At 48.4% G+C, this 16445-nt stretch overlaps 1 protein-coding gene across 1 annotated transcript in view; it reads right to left on the bottom strand.

Moving 5' to 3' along the window:
- The window catches only part of Cap2 (cyclase associated actin cytoskeleton regulatory protein 2), a 129117-nt gene that overhangs the window by 34896 nt on the left and 77776 nt on the right, over positions 1–16445 (bottom strand). Inside the window, exons 5-6 of the mRNA XM_076859239.1 lie at positions 4253–4396; positions 3872–3957 (exon numbers count right to left, since the gene is read on the bottom strand). Coding sequence (XP_076715354.1) covers positions 3872–3957; positions 4253–4396 — 230 coding nt within the window. The remainder of the gene's footprint in view (positions 1–3871; positions 3958–4252; positions 4397–16445) is intronic.

The raw sequence follows: 16445 nt of genomic DNA, 5'->3' as shown, positions 1-16445 counted from the left end.
CCATATTTACATATATGGTCATTTGACACCCACGTACACGCATGAAACACAAAGATGCCATGTCATGGCACACATTCAACAAACTTTACTAAAACATTCAACAACCAGTGAAGACGGAATCTGTCTAGGCACATTCATCTTTCCTTTTAATCAGTACAGCATGAGTCTGACTTGAAGAAAGTTCCAGAAAAACTGGTAGTAAGGAATAACAGTGTGGTGGCTTTTACTTCAAGTCCCTAAGAGATAAATGGAGCAGGGTCCAAAACCCAGGGGCAACTGCACACACTCCCTTGATTTTTCCTTGACCCTGGAGGGAGCTGTGTTAGGGGAACAGGAGCCATGACAGAAGGAGGCCACACCCTGAGGAAGCTAGCCCCCTGCCCTGTCATACTGAACGAAGAGTCCAGCCACGGCAGCACGCAGAGGAGAGGCATGCTCCCTGCCCTTGCTTCACCTGAAGGAAGCACCCCTCAGCTCCTCCACCCCCAGCTCCTCCACCCCCCAGTTCCTCCACCCCTCAGCTCCTCCATCCCTCAGCTCCTCCACCCCTCAGCTCCTCCACCCCTCAGCTCCTCCACCCCAGCTCCTCCACCCCTCAGCTCCTCCACCCCTCAGCTCCTCCACCCCAGCTCCTCCACCCCTCAGCTCCTCCACCTCTCAGCTCCTCCACCCCTCAGCTCCTCCACCCCTCAGCTCCTCCGCCCCTCAGCTCCTCCACCTCTCAGCTCCTCCATCCCCCAGTTCTTCCACCTCTCAGCTCCTCCACCTCTCAGCTCCTCCACCTCTCAGCTCCTCCATCCCCCAGTTCCTCCACCCCTCAGTTCCTCCACCTCTCAGCTCCTCCACCCCTCAGCTCCTCCACCTCTCAGCTCCTCCACCTCTCAGCTCCTCCTCCCCTCAGCTCCTCCACCTCTCAGCTCCTCCATCCCCCAGTTCCTCCACCTCTCAGCTCCTCCATCCCCCAGCTCCTCCACCCCTCAGCTCCTCTACCTCTCAGCTCCTCCACCCCCCAGTTCCTCCACCCCAGCTCCTCCACCCAGGGCCCATCACTGCAGGCTGTGGGGTATTCTGCTGTCATCTGGTGACCAGTCCTAGGAGATCGAGGGTGGACGGGGACAGGAGTGCCGCTTCTGGAAGTGGAAGGAATGCACCTGAATGTCTGGCTTGTCCTCATGGTCCACTGGACTTGACCGAGTCAACCCTGAGGCTGCTGGAAGTACTTTTTCTACTCAATGGCTGACATGAGGGGCAAATACTGGATTCTTTTAATATATATACCAGGTGTGGAAAACCCCAACCACCCCGGCCCTGCCACCACAGGGGGAGAATGACACACCCAGGGTCCCGACTGCACTCAGTGGGGGCTGGGAGAAAGGCAGGTGCCCCCGAACTGAGACACAAATCAAAATCTTCTTCAAGGGTGATCTGCTCAAAGGCAGAAGCCCAAACAGTGTTGAAGCTGCCCTGAATTGGCAGGTAGAAGCATCTAAACATCCCGAAATAGGAGGTCACCCGGGGTGTGTTCCTGCCGACGTCACACCCAGGTCTGTTAACACACGCCCCATCTTCTGAAATGGCACCTGCGTGTGACAAGGGCAAGCTGTCCTGCACCTGTGAGCCTCTTCTCAGGCGCGCTGCGTGTTTCGTGGCCTCTGACACCCCTCGGCGACATGTGGCATCAGATCCCTGGGCATGGCTGCCTGGGTCCTTGCTGTGGTCACGGGAAGTCTGCCCCTGAGCACAGCTGCTCTAATCAAAGCTCTCTCAAGGAAGGAGGCCCCCGAGGCCCGTGCCACTGTTAGTAGTTCCATCTGCTAATGGTGCTGTTCCTAAAAGCTACAAGGCCTGCTTTGCTAACATAGAATGAACAAACTATAGCTATTTTTTAAAATATCACAGTTTTATAAAGATAGAATTCATAGCCCGTATAATTTGAAGTACGCAATTCCATGATTTAGCTCGAACCCCGAACTCATCTGCAGTTACTCCCCATCTCCCCTAACCTGCTCAGCCCTGGGCAGCTGCTCTGTCTCTATAGATCTGCCTATTTTGAATTTCATATAAATAGAACCATACAATATGTGCTGTCTTGTGTCTGGCTGGACGGTGTTTTTAAGGTTCACCCATGTAGCCATCTGTATTGATACTTCACTTTTTTTTATGGCTGCATGATATTCTCTTGCATGGAGACAGCACATCTCGTTGGAGTCATCAGCTGAAGGGCCTCTGGGTGCTCCCACCCTGGCTCCCCATCTGTGCTTTCGACAGTCCTCTGATAGCTGCTGTTGTCACCCACGTCTCCCCGTCCACCCCGTTTGTACTTCATTTTAAATCCGTAGGTTTCCCTGTCACTGTCTGGTTTACGGACTCATCTCACCTCTGGTCTTGATTTTACACCTCACTTCTAGATTCTTCCTTTCTTTTTGGATACATACCTAGGAGTGGAATTGTAGTAAAAAAAACACATTCCTAGCTAGTTCTTAAAATGGGTAGTGGAAGGTGGGTATTTTGCACTGTACTTCTTTACACCTGAAAAGTAGTCTTTTGAATCTACTCAATGTTGATTAAAACAAAAAAATGACCTATAAAATAAAAAGTGGTGCAAATCTGGAGTACGAGCTGGATTGGCCCGTGACTTAGAACTATGGTAGGTATTCATTTACGCATTCTACGCATTTTTCTATGTTCCATATAATATTCGTCTTGTTGTGGATTCTTTTCAGGTCTGTGTTAGTAAAATAAAGAGGCAAATTGAGGTGATAATCCAGATGATGCAGGTCCTCAAATTTCCTTTAGTGGGACAGTCTGGACCAACGCTGAGACGTCCCCAGGAGCCCTGCATTAGCTCACTGACGACGCCCTGCTCTGTGGCTGGCACTGAAGGGCTCACATGGGGATCACCGGGGAGCCCAGAGCCGAGGCAGGGGGCACATCGCTGCTCTTACTTATGCTCCAACTCTTCCCTTAGTTACAAGACTCCAGCTCAGAACGCTTGACCAGCTGTGTGTGGGGCAAAGCAAGACCTTATCACAGGACGAGAACCTCGTGATGCTCCCTGCGTGGTTCAGGGACATCTTCTGGGTGTTTCCTCAGCTTTGGCAAGTCTCCCCACCCCCGCCCCATCCTGTTTTCCATCCTGATCCCAGTTCTAGTTTCCAGGATCTACTGTTTGGGCTGTAGAACGCAAGGTCCTTTCACGTGGGCTCTCTAGACAAAGCCCCTTGGTCTGGACTCACCTGTACCTTCTTCTTTTTTTTTTTTTAAGTCAGTTTTTTATTAGTGCTTTATACTTATACATAATGGTGGGGTTCACCGTGACATGCCGGTCCACGCACAGAACACGATCACCTGTGCTTTCGACAGTCCTGTGAATAGCTGCTCTTGTCACCCACGTCTCCTGGTCCACCCCATTTTTACTTCATTTTGGCTCCATCAGTTTCCCTCTCACTAACTGCGCCATCCCACCTCTGTTCTTGACCTACTCTGTGCTCCTGGAGTCCGTCTGTCCTCCATCTGCTCACCCACCAACTCTACTTCCATTAGTATAAAAGATCGGTGCCCACAGAGGATGATCCATCACAGAGCTCTCTCAGGATTACAGAAATACATAGCGCAGTGACGCGCCTTCAAGAGGGGACAGCTGATCCATGAAAAGACAACCGAGGGAAGCTTTCTGAACACACTCACTATCTGCATAATTGATTCCACTTCCCCCTGGGCTTGACCTGCAAAGATGGGTTTTTCCTTAGCGTCTGTAGTACATTAGCGTGGTTCACGGGAAAGGGATTCGGAACTAGCCGCATTAAGTTTTAGGAACAAAGATCTAACAAGTGACCAACTGGAAATCCAGCTAGTAAAAGAAGGCACGTACCTGTGTTTGTAGTCCTTTAAGACCCTGTTAGTGTAAAAGGTGGCAGCATCGTTCATCTCCTTGACATAAGGACCAGGTTTGGGGGACTGAGAGAACAGGACCATCACCCAAGCATAGAAGGAAACAAAAAAATAGGATAAGAAAGAAAGTGACTTGAAGAAGAAGAAAAGCAGTGGTTGAAAGTTGCAGGCAAACTGTGCTCTGGAAAGGCTGGTGAAACACCTTCAGCATTGAACTTCAAACAGGATGAGGAAAAGCCGATGCGCTTAGCCTAGAAGGAATCCTGCTTCGGGCATCAGGCTGTGGAGGGGGTGAAGGTGACTGCGAGGTCTCCTAAACACTGCACCAATGGGCAAGGGGAAGGGGCCCCGGCCGACTCACCACAGCTATCCACCCCAGGGCAGGGATGCTCTCGCTGACGGCCGAGAGATGATTGAACATGCTGCTCCCTCGGTTTCTCTCTCTGAAGGTCTGGATTTCCTGAATCTTTTCCGATATGGGTTTCAGAAGTGCAGCCACCTCGTTCTGGAAGTGAATGTCGAGAGCTATTACTAAGGACAGGACAGAAGCTCAGCACCTCCAGCCATGACACATCGGCCTAAGCACGGGACTCGGGACTGTCTGGGGGGTCCAAAAGAAACAGACAACTGTCCCAGAAGAGAATGGAACTTTTCTCTGTGAGGGTAATACAGTCAGCCCTCTGTTCACGAGTCCCACATCTGTGCGTCGAACCAACAGCAGATGGAAAACATTTAAAAAATGGCATCTGCACTAAAAATGTACACTTTTGGTCCTTATTCCTGGAATAATACAGTATCAACAACATTTACACTGTATTAAGAGGTGACTCACAGTATATGGGAAGATGTGAGCTGGTTATGTGCACACACTGTGCCATTGACAGGAGGCACTCGGACCTCTGTGGATGCGGAAGTCTGTAGGAGGTCCTGAAACCAGCTGTCCTCAGCTACCCAGGGACAACTGTTTTGCATTTTCATTCTCTGAATGATGAAGATGGCAGGTATTTTTGACATTATAAATGCTGTCTCCTGAGACATGGGAAACCCAGCAGTGGGCTAGAGCTCTGTTTTGGAGATAACTGCATAGAACACAGTGAAACGGAGTGTCATTGGAACCAAGTGGGATCCCCCTGCAAGGGCACAGGGGTAAGTCAGGGTGAAAGGACGGCTCCTTATTCCTGTGGGGACAGGGTGTGGGACAGCATCCTGGGCTTGGCCACTGTTCCCACGGTCCACGTGCAAACAGAGAACGTTCCCTGCGGCTCTCTGAAGAAACTGTGATGGCTTATCATTCATGTTGTCACATTCTCAGTGGCCTTACTGCTTTGGTTTTCTACACTGTCCCCAGTCCCCATAGGCCTATGACTCCTGGTCAGGCTCAGTTCTGATTAAGTCAACACCTGACTTCTCTACGTGACATAAAAAATGACTTTCAAAACTACGGGAGCTGAGTGACGAGGTGTCGTGGATATTGACACTCCAGAACACCGGCTGCTTTAAAGCCCCCACCCGGACCCCATCCATGTCCACAGCATCCTCTGCTCCCGTTAGGTGTTGAAGAGCAGACAGGGTTGTTCCCCTGGTGTGTGTGTGTGTGTGTGTTCCAAAAAAAGAGCAAAGCCCCTAAACTTCCCCGCTTTACAGAACAGTTGAAAAGGCTTGGGCAGTATTTTAAGAAATCTGGTTTGCAGGAAGTAAATGGAAAAGTTCCTACAGCTCTTTAATTTCTTTAACCAAGATTTCAGAGCAGTGGTTTCTAACCCTGGCTACACACTGGAGCCACCTGGGGGGCTTTAAAAAGCACCTCTGCCTGGGTCCCACGCCCAGAGATTCTGATTTAGCGAGTCTGGAGGTGGCCTGGCCAGGGCAGGAAGGTGGGAAGAGCCCCGCGGGCGATTTTAATCAGTCCCACGGTGCTGGCTTCACACCCCAAAGGACAGTCGTTTCTACCAGGGACAGCAAGTCATTAGGGAAGGAATTCTGTTCGGCTGCAGTGGCTTCCAGATGCCTCTCCAGCCCCTTAAAATGTCCTCCCCTGAAGGGAAAGTTGCAAGTCAGGGCTTTGGAATTAGGAGGCCTTTGTTGAAACCTCAGCTCTGCCCCCTACCACCTCCAGGGCCTGGAGCAAAGGATGTGATCCTTGGTTTCCTCAAGAACAAAACAGAGACAAAGACCTACAAACCAATAGGCTGCAGGAGATGCACCATCGGTGGAAATGATAATCATCACTGCCAGGAGTTAGCTCATACGGAGGACACTGTCCCCGAAATAGTTACCGTCCATTTGCCTCAAATAAATGAAGGTATTTAACTTAGGCTCCAGGGCTGGGTTGTAGCTCAGTGGGTGAGCGCTTACCTTCGCATGCGAGAGAGGCACGGCACCGGGTTTGATCCTCAGCACCACATAGGATAAATAAATAAGTAAAATAAAGATATCGTGTCCATCTACAACTAAAAAATAAAATAAAAGATAAAAAAATAAAGAAAAGAGGGGAAAGGCTCCAAACGCCCTTCCCTGAAGATTAACAGGATTTCAGGATCCCCGGAGTCTCAACTGCGGAGCCTCGGTCAGCCTTTAGACAGATCCAGCTGAGTAGGTCACAATGAGTTTTGTAAAGAATAAATGGATTTGGACAGAACAGAGAGTACTCACATGGAGTCAGGGCGGGTATTTGGGGCAACATTTGTGTCAGTCAGGCGCAGTGTGGGGGTGTCTGTGGACTCAGCTGTGGGGTAAAGTAAATTTCTTAATGTGGACCTCAGTTCAAAGGTTTGACAAACGAGGACCTGAGCCAGTTCTCCCATTTCGCACATGTGCACCAGGCTCACCGAGGTCCACTTGCTAAAGACCAGCGGGCAGAGTAGGTGGGGCTGCAGCTCGCTCCTAGGTATTCTGGGAGGTGCTGAGACCACCACTCTCCATGTATCACTGGGTGCTGAGCGAATACAGTCAGCTGTGTTACACAGGCTTCTCCTCTGCCCGCAAGACAAAGATAGGCACCGTGGATAGAGTAAGAGTTCAGGTTCTGGACGGGACAGTTGGGTCAAGCCCTTGTTCCACGGTGGAGCAGCATCGGGGCTTTACACAAACGACAAGCCTTGGGCAAGAACTCATCACCCCATTTGCAGGACCGGGTTGACAATGGCACCCACTTCACAGGGGTCTTATGAGGCATAAATGAGAGCTCTCAGTGGATTTTTAACTTCTTCCACATTGAAGGAGGCCAAAGGCAAAACGGTCTGAAGCAAGCCAGTCCTCGTGGAAGATTCATGAACACCCTTCTTTCTGTCTCTTCCAGTCATTATGAAGCAAGGGTCTGACAGATTTGGCATGAAGATGCCGGATCCTAGCTGTTACAGGCGGACGTGTCTCCCTCGGATCCACGTTGAAGCCCTTGGACTCCCAGGACCTCAGCATGTAATCACGCAGTACTGGACATGGGGGTCTTCAGAGGGGAAGTTAAAATGAGGTCATTAGGGGGGGCTTTAATCCAACGTAGCTTAACTGGTGCGCTTAAAAGATGCGGACATTTGGACACGGAGACCCCCAGAGGGAAGGTGATTTGGGGGCACAGAGAGAAGGAGGCCAGCTACCAGCCCGGGAGGAAGACCTCAGGAAAGACCAACCCTGCCCACACCTTGCCCTCCGACTCGCAGCCTGCAGAATTGAGAGAACAAAAAGGACTGATCCGTGGTCATGGCAGCCCAGGCAAGGAACGCAGGGGTCTAAGGGCATCCAGGAAAAGCAAGCAAAGATCCTCACCCCTTCCCTCCCCGACTGTCAATAACAACACAAACAAACCCCTCCAACCCCTCCAGCCCCAAACACAGCTCTCCATACTGGCTCTGTCAATGGCGGCCAAAAAAGTCAGTCTTAAATGTTCTCCCTGGAATTTCACTCTGCAGAAAGCAAACATTTCCCTCTTCAAGGGATGCTTTTCAGTCCAAACTCAATACTAACCAAAGGGGTGACCTTGGTTTTCTGCAGAAGACCACCGAGTTTCAATTATGGTAGAATTGTTAAAAAAAAAAAAAATCCTGTCTCCCAAAGTTGGCTAAGAAAGGCCAGAATATTTGAATTGTTGGTAATATCGGGTCCCCTGCCCCAAGGGAACACAGAACCAGGAACTGTGTACTCCCAAGGGTAGATTTATTAAGGCCATCTTTTCTTTTTTATCTCTAACTTCCCAAGAACAAACTCTGAAGTCGGAGGAGACACCGTATTCTGGAAGATATTTGACACTGGTTATCTGATGAAAGCATCATAAGGGTTGAGAAAGTTTCCCTTAGCCTTCGCTTGGCCGTCGGGTGAAGAACTGCTATCGTGAAAAAACAAGAAAGTGTGCTGAGAGAGCCAAGCGCTCCGGCTATTTGCACAAGGCTGATAAACAGGACTGCTTTTATTCCCTGCCAGGAGATTTCTCCTCTACTTGAGAGGTGGGCTTGTCTTCTCCAGCTCATCCTGAACTTTCGCAGCTGGAATTGAGAGAGGAGAGGACACTGGAGTGAATGGTGTGACCTCATCAAGGCTGGCTGTGCGCCATGTCAGAGTGGAGGCCAGTGGAGGAGGCTTGTCATGTCCTCCACCTGTTCAGCAACGCACACCTACTAGGCGTCCTCAACGCATGCAGGCTGAATTGTGAAGATGCCAATTAAACTTACAGAGGGGCTTTCCACTGATGAAGCGATAACTAAAACTGTCCAGGTTTACTGTTCTTTTGTTTTAGTTTTTCTAATAAGAGTGCACCAGTGGAAGTCTCCAGACATGGCTAGCAGTCCTCTGAATGACTTCAAATCATTCACTGTCACAAAGGAGCTGGCCAGAGTATTTTTTTTTTTTTTTTTTTAACTCTCCCCTCTGGTTTCTTTTATTAGGAGACATTTCCCTGAAACAAAATCATTTTTCAAGGTTCATGGGAAGATGACCAAAAACCTTCCCTGCCTCTCCCCAGGTTTCTGTGGCTTTTCAGAAGGTGCAAATGGACCAAGGGAGGGAACAGGAGCACGGGGCACGTTTCCAAGGGCGGACCTCTGATCCGGAGAGTAGTGTAGGGCTCTGCGTCTTTATGATCCTAGCTCCTGCTTTAAACTGGAAGACTCAAGCCCATTATCAGCTACATCTCCTGTGAGCTCCAGAAGTAACTGAATTGTGTTGCAGAAAGTAAAATAAAAAAGAGTTTTATCAGCAAGCTTTGTAGAAACTTTACCCAAAAAGGAAAACCAAATCCCCACTCACGCTGTTTTGTAAGACATGGAACAAACTCTGGGAGTTTGACCTTAAAGATGTGTCACTGAGTCAAATAAAATTGGCCTGTTATTTCTAGAATCCAGAGTTCTCATGTAGTTATGCATCAGGTAGAAAATGGTTCAATCATTTGCTACTTTAAAAAAATGCTCCCTTTTCACTCTCTCCCTCTCTCTCTCATTTATAAATTTAATATGTGCATTTTGAGATGCACTGGAAAATACAAATGAGAAAATCCACATAAACAAAAAATATTCTTAATTCCACCCCATGGACATTTTCGAAAACAACAACAATTACTTTAAAAATAATGGCCACTTAACCCCTAAAGAATGAATCTCAAAGTTGAATTTAAGCTGTTCAATTAAAAGAAGCAAGTGAGGCACCAAATAAAATCCCATCAGTATATTCTTGTAAGTACGGTGAGCACACCGTCATCCTAGAAAGGCTGCATTCAAGTAAAACTTTGACTTTTTAATCTTTAAATTCCATCTACTTCTAAAATTTTAGGAAAAGCTCATAGCAAGCACTATTTATCAGCAAGCCAAGCTACCAGATGCCAAGCATTATTACTGTGGCTTATACATTTGCCTGTGTTTCTTGTGGTGCTGGGGATGGAACCCCAGCCTCAGGTGCGCTAGGTGAGTGCCCCACCACTGAACCTCACTTATGTATTTTTGTGCAAAATTTTACCAGCAGATTCAAGGGGTGGGTGAGGGTATAACACGAAGAACACATCAAAAGACATATGTTACAGTGTTAACACAGAATTTTCATGTAGTTTTCTGGCTTACTCATATATTTTAAACTTTCTAATATGTACATATATTTCCTTTCTAGTTAAAAGAAAAGTTTTAAAGCATATTAAACAGTTTTATGTTTTCCAGGGCAGAAAAAAATTGCACATAGGTGCTATTAATTTTGCATTTATCAAAAAATAGTAAGGCTCCTTCTTCTAATCAGGGAAGTAGCTTCAGGAAAACACATTCAGAAAGGGCCAGAAGAAGGTAGGTGCAGTGGTGCACCTGTGATCCCTGATCCCAGCCGCTCAGGAGGCTGAGGCAGAAGGATCATAAGTAAGGCCAGCCTCAGCAATTTAGCAAGACCCTGTCTCAAAATTAAAAAGTAAAAAAGGACTAGGGGTTATAGCTAAGAGGTAGTGCACCCTGGGTTGACTTCCCAATACTAACGAAACAAACAAACAAACCTGAAACCTGGTGGACTTGGTCTTCCAGGGGATTGAATTGCTTTGGACAGTGGTATTGTCCCAACACCATCTTTTAGCAGGTACAAACTCCTACTCAAACTTTTCATGTAAATCTTTCAACAACCCCTTATATTCATCAGCACACTTAAATTTTTTTTTTTCAGTAATAGCTTTCATAAAACAAATTATTTCAGACATAAAAAGCATCGAAAATACTAAGGACAAGCTCACGGGTACATTAAATATAATTTCACAGGGGCCCAGGATCATCACTACCGCGTCCCCTTGCTGACTTTTGCTAAAGAACACCCGGCAATGCAGAGATCTGGGGCCGGGACCAGGGAATATGTAGATAAGACCTCAGGTGGGGGGTGGGCAGCCATGAAGCTTGAATCAAATTGTTGTATTTTTCTCATGAAGGTAGAACATTGTACTTTTAGCAACAACTAGACATTAAAAAAAATGTTTTAGTTTTAGATGGATGCAACACCTTTATTTTTAAATTTTTACTTATTTTTTTATGTGGTGCTGAGGATGGAACCCAGTGCCTCACGCATGCTAGGCGAGCGCGCTACCACCCAGCCCCAGCCCCAGCCCACAACTAGACATTTTTAATGTAAAAAGTTTTCCCCAAAAGTGTTCAGTCAATCCCAGGCTAATGAGCCCTCTGTGAAGTCATCTTGCTCTTCAGATGCGGCTCGGCGCTGTTCCTGTCAATGTATTTTAACTTGCTGGAACCATTCAAAGGCTTACCTAGAGTCTGGGGGCCACCGGTGCAGTGGGCAGCAGACCCTCCAGGTCAGTCCCACTCACTGTTCTTGGTCTTGACCACTGTTCCTGGGCGGGAGCACTCTCTCTGACTTCTAGGTTTCATGCTGTAGTATGGGGGTGGTGCTCACCCTAAAACCTACAATTGATTTGTCAGAACTAGGACACGGCACTGTCGACATGACAGGCGGGCCACAACCTCCTCTAAGCCTCCACGTTTTAAATGGATCGTGCACAAGGTCCACGATAGAAAAAGGTCAAGTTCAGCAGAGATCTTCTTTCCTTCTGGTTCATTTTTTAATTTGTGCTTTTTAGGAACACACGGCAGTAGAGTGCATCTGGACATACTGTGCATGCATGGTGTGGGCATTATTCTAATCAGGATCCCCTCCTGTGGCTGCACATGATGTGGAGTTTCACTGCTCGGGTGTTCACACATGCACACAGGAAAGTTCTCTCGGATCCATTCCACGGTCTTTCCCATTCCCATCCCCCTCCCTTCTCGGTGGAAATCTAATGGTCCACACGGCGACCCGCAGCAGTCTGTTCTTTATGATATCTCGTGTCCTGAATCTTTGCAAACAACGGGGATTGGAAGACATTCAACACAGAACAAAATGACAGGTCAAAGTCCCTTCACACCCACAGCCCCTCAGGTGGAGATGGGTGGCTCTCTCCATCGCTGCTTCTGCACTTTCACCGTGTGCACAAGGCTGACAGATCATTCAGGCAGAGAGAACACGCCTTGCACACAGGCGTGGTGTGCTGCCCTTGTGAAGCCCCAGGATCCCGCTCCTGCAGCGAGGGCTGGACAGAGGGTTCCTGGAACATGCGGGGTTCAGCAGGGAGATGGGAAGAGAGAGAGATTAGAGACACAGGAAGGAAGTAGTCAGGAATGAGCAAGGACGAACAAAGCCATCCAGATTCACCGCAGAGGGAACCCAGGAGTCTGCTAACCTCACCTTGACCTGGTTACCTCACTACGAGCCTGAGAGAGCAGACGGGAGGCCGAGAAGAATCTCATCTTGCATTTCATTACTGTTTCGATTAGTTTTATTGGTTCAATTGAGGAAATATCCACTCTCACCCTATCCAGGATGTGCCATCTGGCTTCTGACAGTGAAGAATTTTAGAATCACCTACAATTTTACTTTACGAGATTCTGCACGTTGTGGCTCAAGAGCTGTGGATCTCCCTGTGCTCGACCCAAAAGGCCTCCACCAAGAACCCCTAATGTTACCAATTGGAGAAAATGGCCCAAGCCATTCAAATTCACCAGCCTTAGAAAATTGAAAACAATCCACGGCGACCATAAACGAGTTCCTGGAAATACCTAAAATAATAAACAGTTCCAAACAGCCATTTATTTTGTAATTTTATCAACACTCGAGGAGTACTGACTGCAGGTGGGTTGGTTTTCATCAGCTGCGTCTACTTTCTGATGACCCGTCTCCGTTTAAACTACCGAAATCACCACCTGAGAGATCCCACGGCTGTCCCCTCCTTGTCTCTCCCCGAGACAAGTGGCCTGTCCTAGAGGCACAGTCAGATCTTTTCTCTGAGTTTCATTTTGCAGAAAGTAGCTGAGATGATGTAAATCCAGTTTCCAACCGAGGCGATGCCGGAATTTCAACAGCTACCCTGTGAGCCTTAGGACGACCTGCAGGGTCTATTACTGTACAGAGCAACAGAGGCTTAGCTCCAGTCATCATCCTGAATCAGAAATCTGCTTTCTCACTTAAGGTCAGCACCGTCTTTGAGATTCCATTGCTGGTTTTTCTCAAGAGCAGAGCATCTGAGAGGGCACCCTGCCTGGTGAGCAGCTCAGCACGAGCAAGCGAGCATGCTTCCTGGTCAGCAGAACGGCGGGGGTCTGGGGTTCTGGGGTTCTGATCCCCACCCCCCTCCTGAGACTCAGTTCACCTCAGATCACCACCCGGGCTGGTGAAGAGACCTACTCTGCTTTACCAGGCATTTCTCAACCTTGAATTTTAATTTCCCTATAGTTTTCTAAGGAGCTGAGATTCCGTGGGACAGACCCAGGCTAGTGCCACTGGAGGAGGGAGGGCGGGGGTGGGGTGGGGTGGCTGTGCTGCATGATCATTGTCCACTCTTCCCTAGCCGCTCTCCCTCATTACCATGGAGATGCTCTCGGGGCATTCACTCTGTCCTTTCCCATGTCCACACCCCCACGGCGGCCATCTTCATCTCTGGGGTCTGTTGGCATGACCATTCCCAGTGTGCTGTGCCCCGCCCTCTGTCACTCTCTCCTGCCAGTGCTGGCTCCTGCCCTCCCACCACTCCTACCACCAGCCATTCCAGTCCCTCCCTCCCCTGGCTCCAGATTTCCTTTGTTTTCTCTTGCTTCTTCCCTGGGGTGTCTGACCTTAGTGTGGGAAGGCAGACTGTATTCTTTTGTATCTTATTTAGAGACAGGGTCTCACTGACTTGCTTAGTGCCTCACCGTTGCTGAGGCTGGCTTTGAACTCGCGATCCTCCTGCCTCAGCCTCCCCAGCTGCTGGGATGACAGGCGTGAGCCACTGTACCCGGCCTGCCTGTATTCTTTTCCGTCTGCTGGGCAAACAAAGGACAGGTGCCCTCTGACTTGGGTTTCAGGAGGAGCCATTGCTTCTGATCCCCTAGACTTGGCTGTGTCCAAGCCCCATGGAGTCCTGCAGTTTTGTTTTTTTTTTTTGACTTAAGGTTCCTTGTGCCTTAGATCACAGGGACCCTGTGTCTTAGCAGTGCCTGGGGACTGCCTGGTTTATGACCCCGACCCTAGAGGGAAGAGAGACCAGCAGGGTGTGTGAACCTCACATAGATTGTGGGGGTATCCAGAACTGCTTCCTGTGAAGCCCGTGTAGAAGACTATTCTTTGAACTTGGACTGGGTTATTAGATAGAGAGCCCGGCGCTCTTGACCCTGAACCACATGGAGACTACGGCCCTCAGCGTATCTCCAAAGAGGGTTATTTTGTTCCCATTTGGTTCATTTTTTTTTTTTTTTTCCTCATTTATATTCAGTGATAGATACCGAGTACTCTCTCTGTGCCAGGATTGTGTGTATTTGTCAGGTTTCTCCAGGATATGGATTTACTTATTTATCATTATGGAGTGTCTTGTGTCATTATGGAGGTGGACAAGTCCCAAGATGTGCAGTCGGCTAGCTGGACACCCAGAAGAGCTGACCCAGCTCCCTCCAGTATAAAGGCCAGCTGGCTAGAGGTCCAGGAAAAGCCAAGGACGGTTCAGTTCATGTCCAATGGAAACCAATGTCTTAGCTCAAAGGCTGTCGGGCAGCAGGACTTCTCATTCGGGAAGGATCGGGTCTTGTTCTGAGTAGATGAGGCCCACCTGCACTAGAGAGTGCAATCTTCTTCAGTCTATTGATTCAAATGTGAACCTCATCCAGAAACGCACTCACAGAACACCCAGGACAGTGTCTGTCCAAATATCTGGACACACTGTAGACCAGTTTTGTTGACACATAAAAACAACCATTATAGGGGGACACAGATGAAGAACAGTAATTAACTGAATTAAATTCAGCCTGGTATGTGTTAAAAGACCCCGGGAAGCCCAATTCACTGGTGTCATTTGCAATGCGATGGTCAATGTCCTTAATGTCCCCTGCACCTCTCCCTGCCCTACTCAGTCCCTTGCTGGTCTCCCCTCTCCATCATTCCTCTGCTTAGGAGCATCTGCCCACATTTTGATTCAGCGTGCTCAGTGTACATCCACGGGCTGTGTGTCCCTGTATTCCGGCCATCGGTTCTGATTCAGATCAACATGGTGCATCAATGAGCCGCTCTGCATATCCGGGGATGGCGCTCCTGGCCTCTGCCAGCCAGGGCCGCACTCTGAGCTGCTCTCTCCTGGCATGTGCTGGTCCCCCTCGGGCCAGCAGCACAGGCTTGGGACACGACTCTCCTGGGTTACACCTACTGTCTGTGGGTGGCAGTCAAGGTACTTTTGTTAGTTTCTCAGCTCAATTACTCTCTGTATCCAGGATCCTAAGGAGACAAAATCTTTGGACTTGGCATCAACTGTACCAGATCTTAACTGACTCAGGTAACAGGCAGAAGTGCATATTTTTATTTATTTTCTGGTATCAGGGATTGAACTCAGGGGCACTTAACCACTGAGCTACATCTCTAGCCCATTTTTGTATTTTAGTTAGAGACATGGTCTCGCTGAGTTACTGAGGCCGGCTTTGAACTCTCAATCCTCTTGCCTCAGGCGAGTCACTGGGATTACAGGTGCGAACCACCGTGCCCATTTAAGAGGGTTGATTTGTTCTAGGCCCAGCCATGTTATATGAGTAGGTTCTGGTGGCCCAGATTACATTCCAAACAGTGTCATATAGTAGGTGACAGAACAAATGGATGCATGAATACACACTAATGTCAAGGTGATGAAGATGAATGAAGCTTCCAAAAGTCAGAGAGGGCTGGGTGTGGGGGTGCACATCTGTTGTCCCAGCAATTCGGGAGGCTGAGACAGGAGGATCGCATGCCTGAGGCCAACCTTAGCAATTTAGTGAGACCCTGTCTCAAAACTTAAAAATGTTGGGGGACTGGGGTTTGGCTCAGTGAAAAGTGTCCCTGGGTTCAATCCCTGGTACCACAGCAGAAATAAAATATGACTATCAAAAGATGACGACAGCTTACCTTATTTTGGTACATATTTTCAAAAGTCCATAAATGAGCAAAAGGATAACTTCTTTTACATGCTCCTCTGTTTTCCCTGCTAACCCTCTTTTCCCCCCTGATGTTTAGTCATTGTGACTTCATGTTTTCTGTCTCTTGGCCTATTAAAGTATTTACTGAGCACCTATTATGTGTCAGGGTTTGTCCTAGGAATTTGGAATACATTAGTAAGGAAAAAGGAAAAGAGCTCCCCATGGGGTTTACAAGAAATATCCCAACAGAGCGGGGACAAGAGATTCATTAACGATATCGTGCTGGTACAGTGGTGTTTGCCTGCAATCCCAGCAATTCAGGAGGCTGAGGTAGGAAGATCACAAGTTGGAGGCCAGCCTCAGCAAATTAGCGAGGCCCTAAATAAGTTAGTGAGACCTTGCCTCAAAATAAAAAATAAAAAGGGCCGGGGATGTAGCTCAGTGGTCAAGCACCCCTGGGTTCGATCCCTGGTACGAAAACAAAACAAAACAAAAAACCCAAACAAATAAAAATCATGAAACAAAGGAGAACAAACACAAAGGGTCTGAGGCGCCACAGAGTTTTCTTTAATGTTCACGTAGAAAGGCTTCGGTGATGTGGCCCACCTGTCACCTCTGGGCAGCAGCTGCTCAGAGCAAGGAGCAAACAGGAAG

The sequence above is a fragment of the Callospermophilus lateralis genome, chromosome 6, assembly GCF_048772815.1.
Source record: "Callospermophilus lateralis isolate mCalLat2 chromosome 6, mCalLat2.hap1, whole genome shotgun sequence".
Lineage (NCBI taxonomy): Eukaryota > Metazoa > Chordata > Mammalia > Rodentia > Sciuridae > Callospermophilus > Callospermophilus lateralis.
This window is presented reverse-complemented; position numbering and strand designations above follow the sequence as displayed.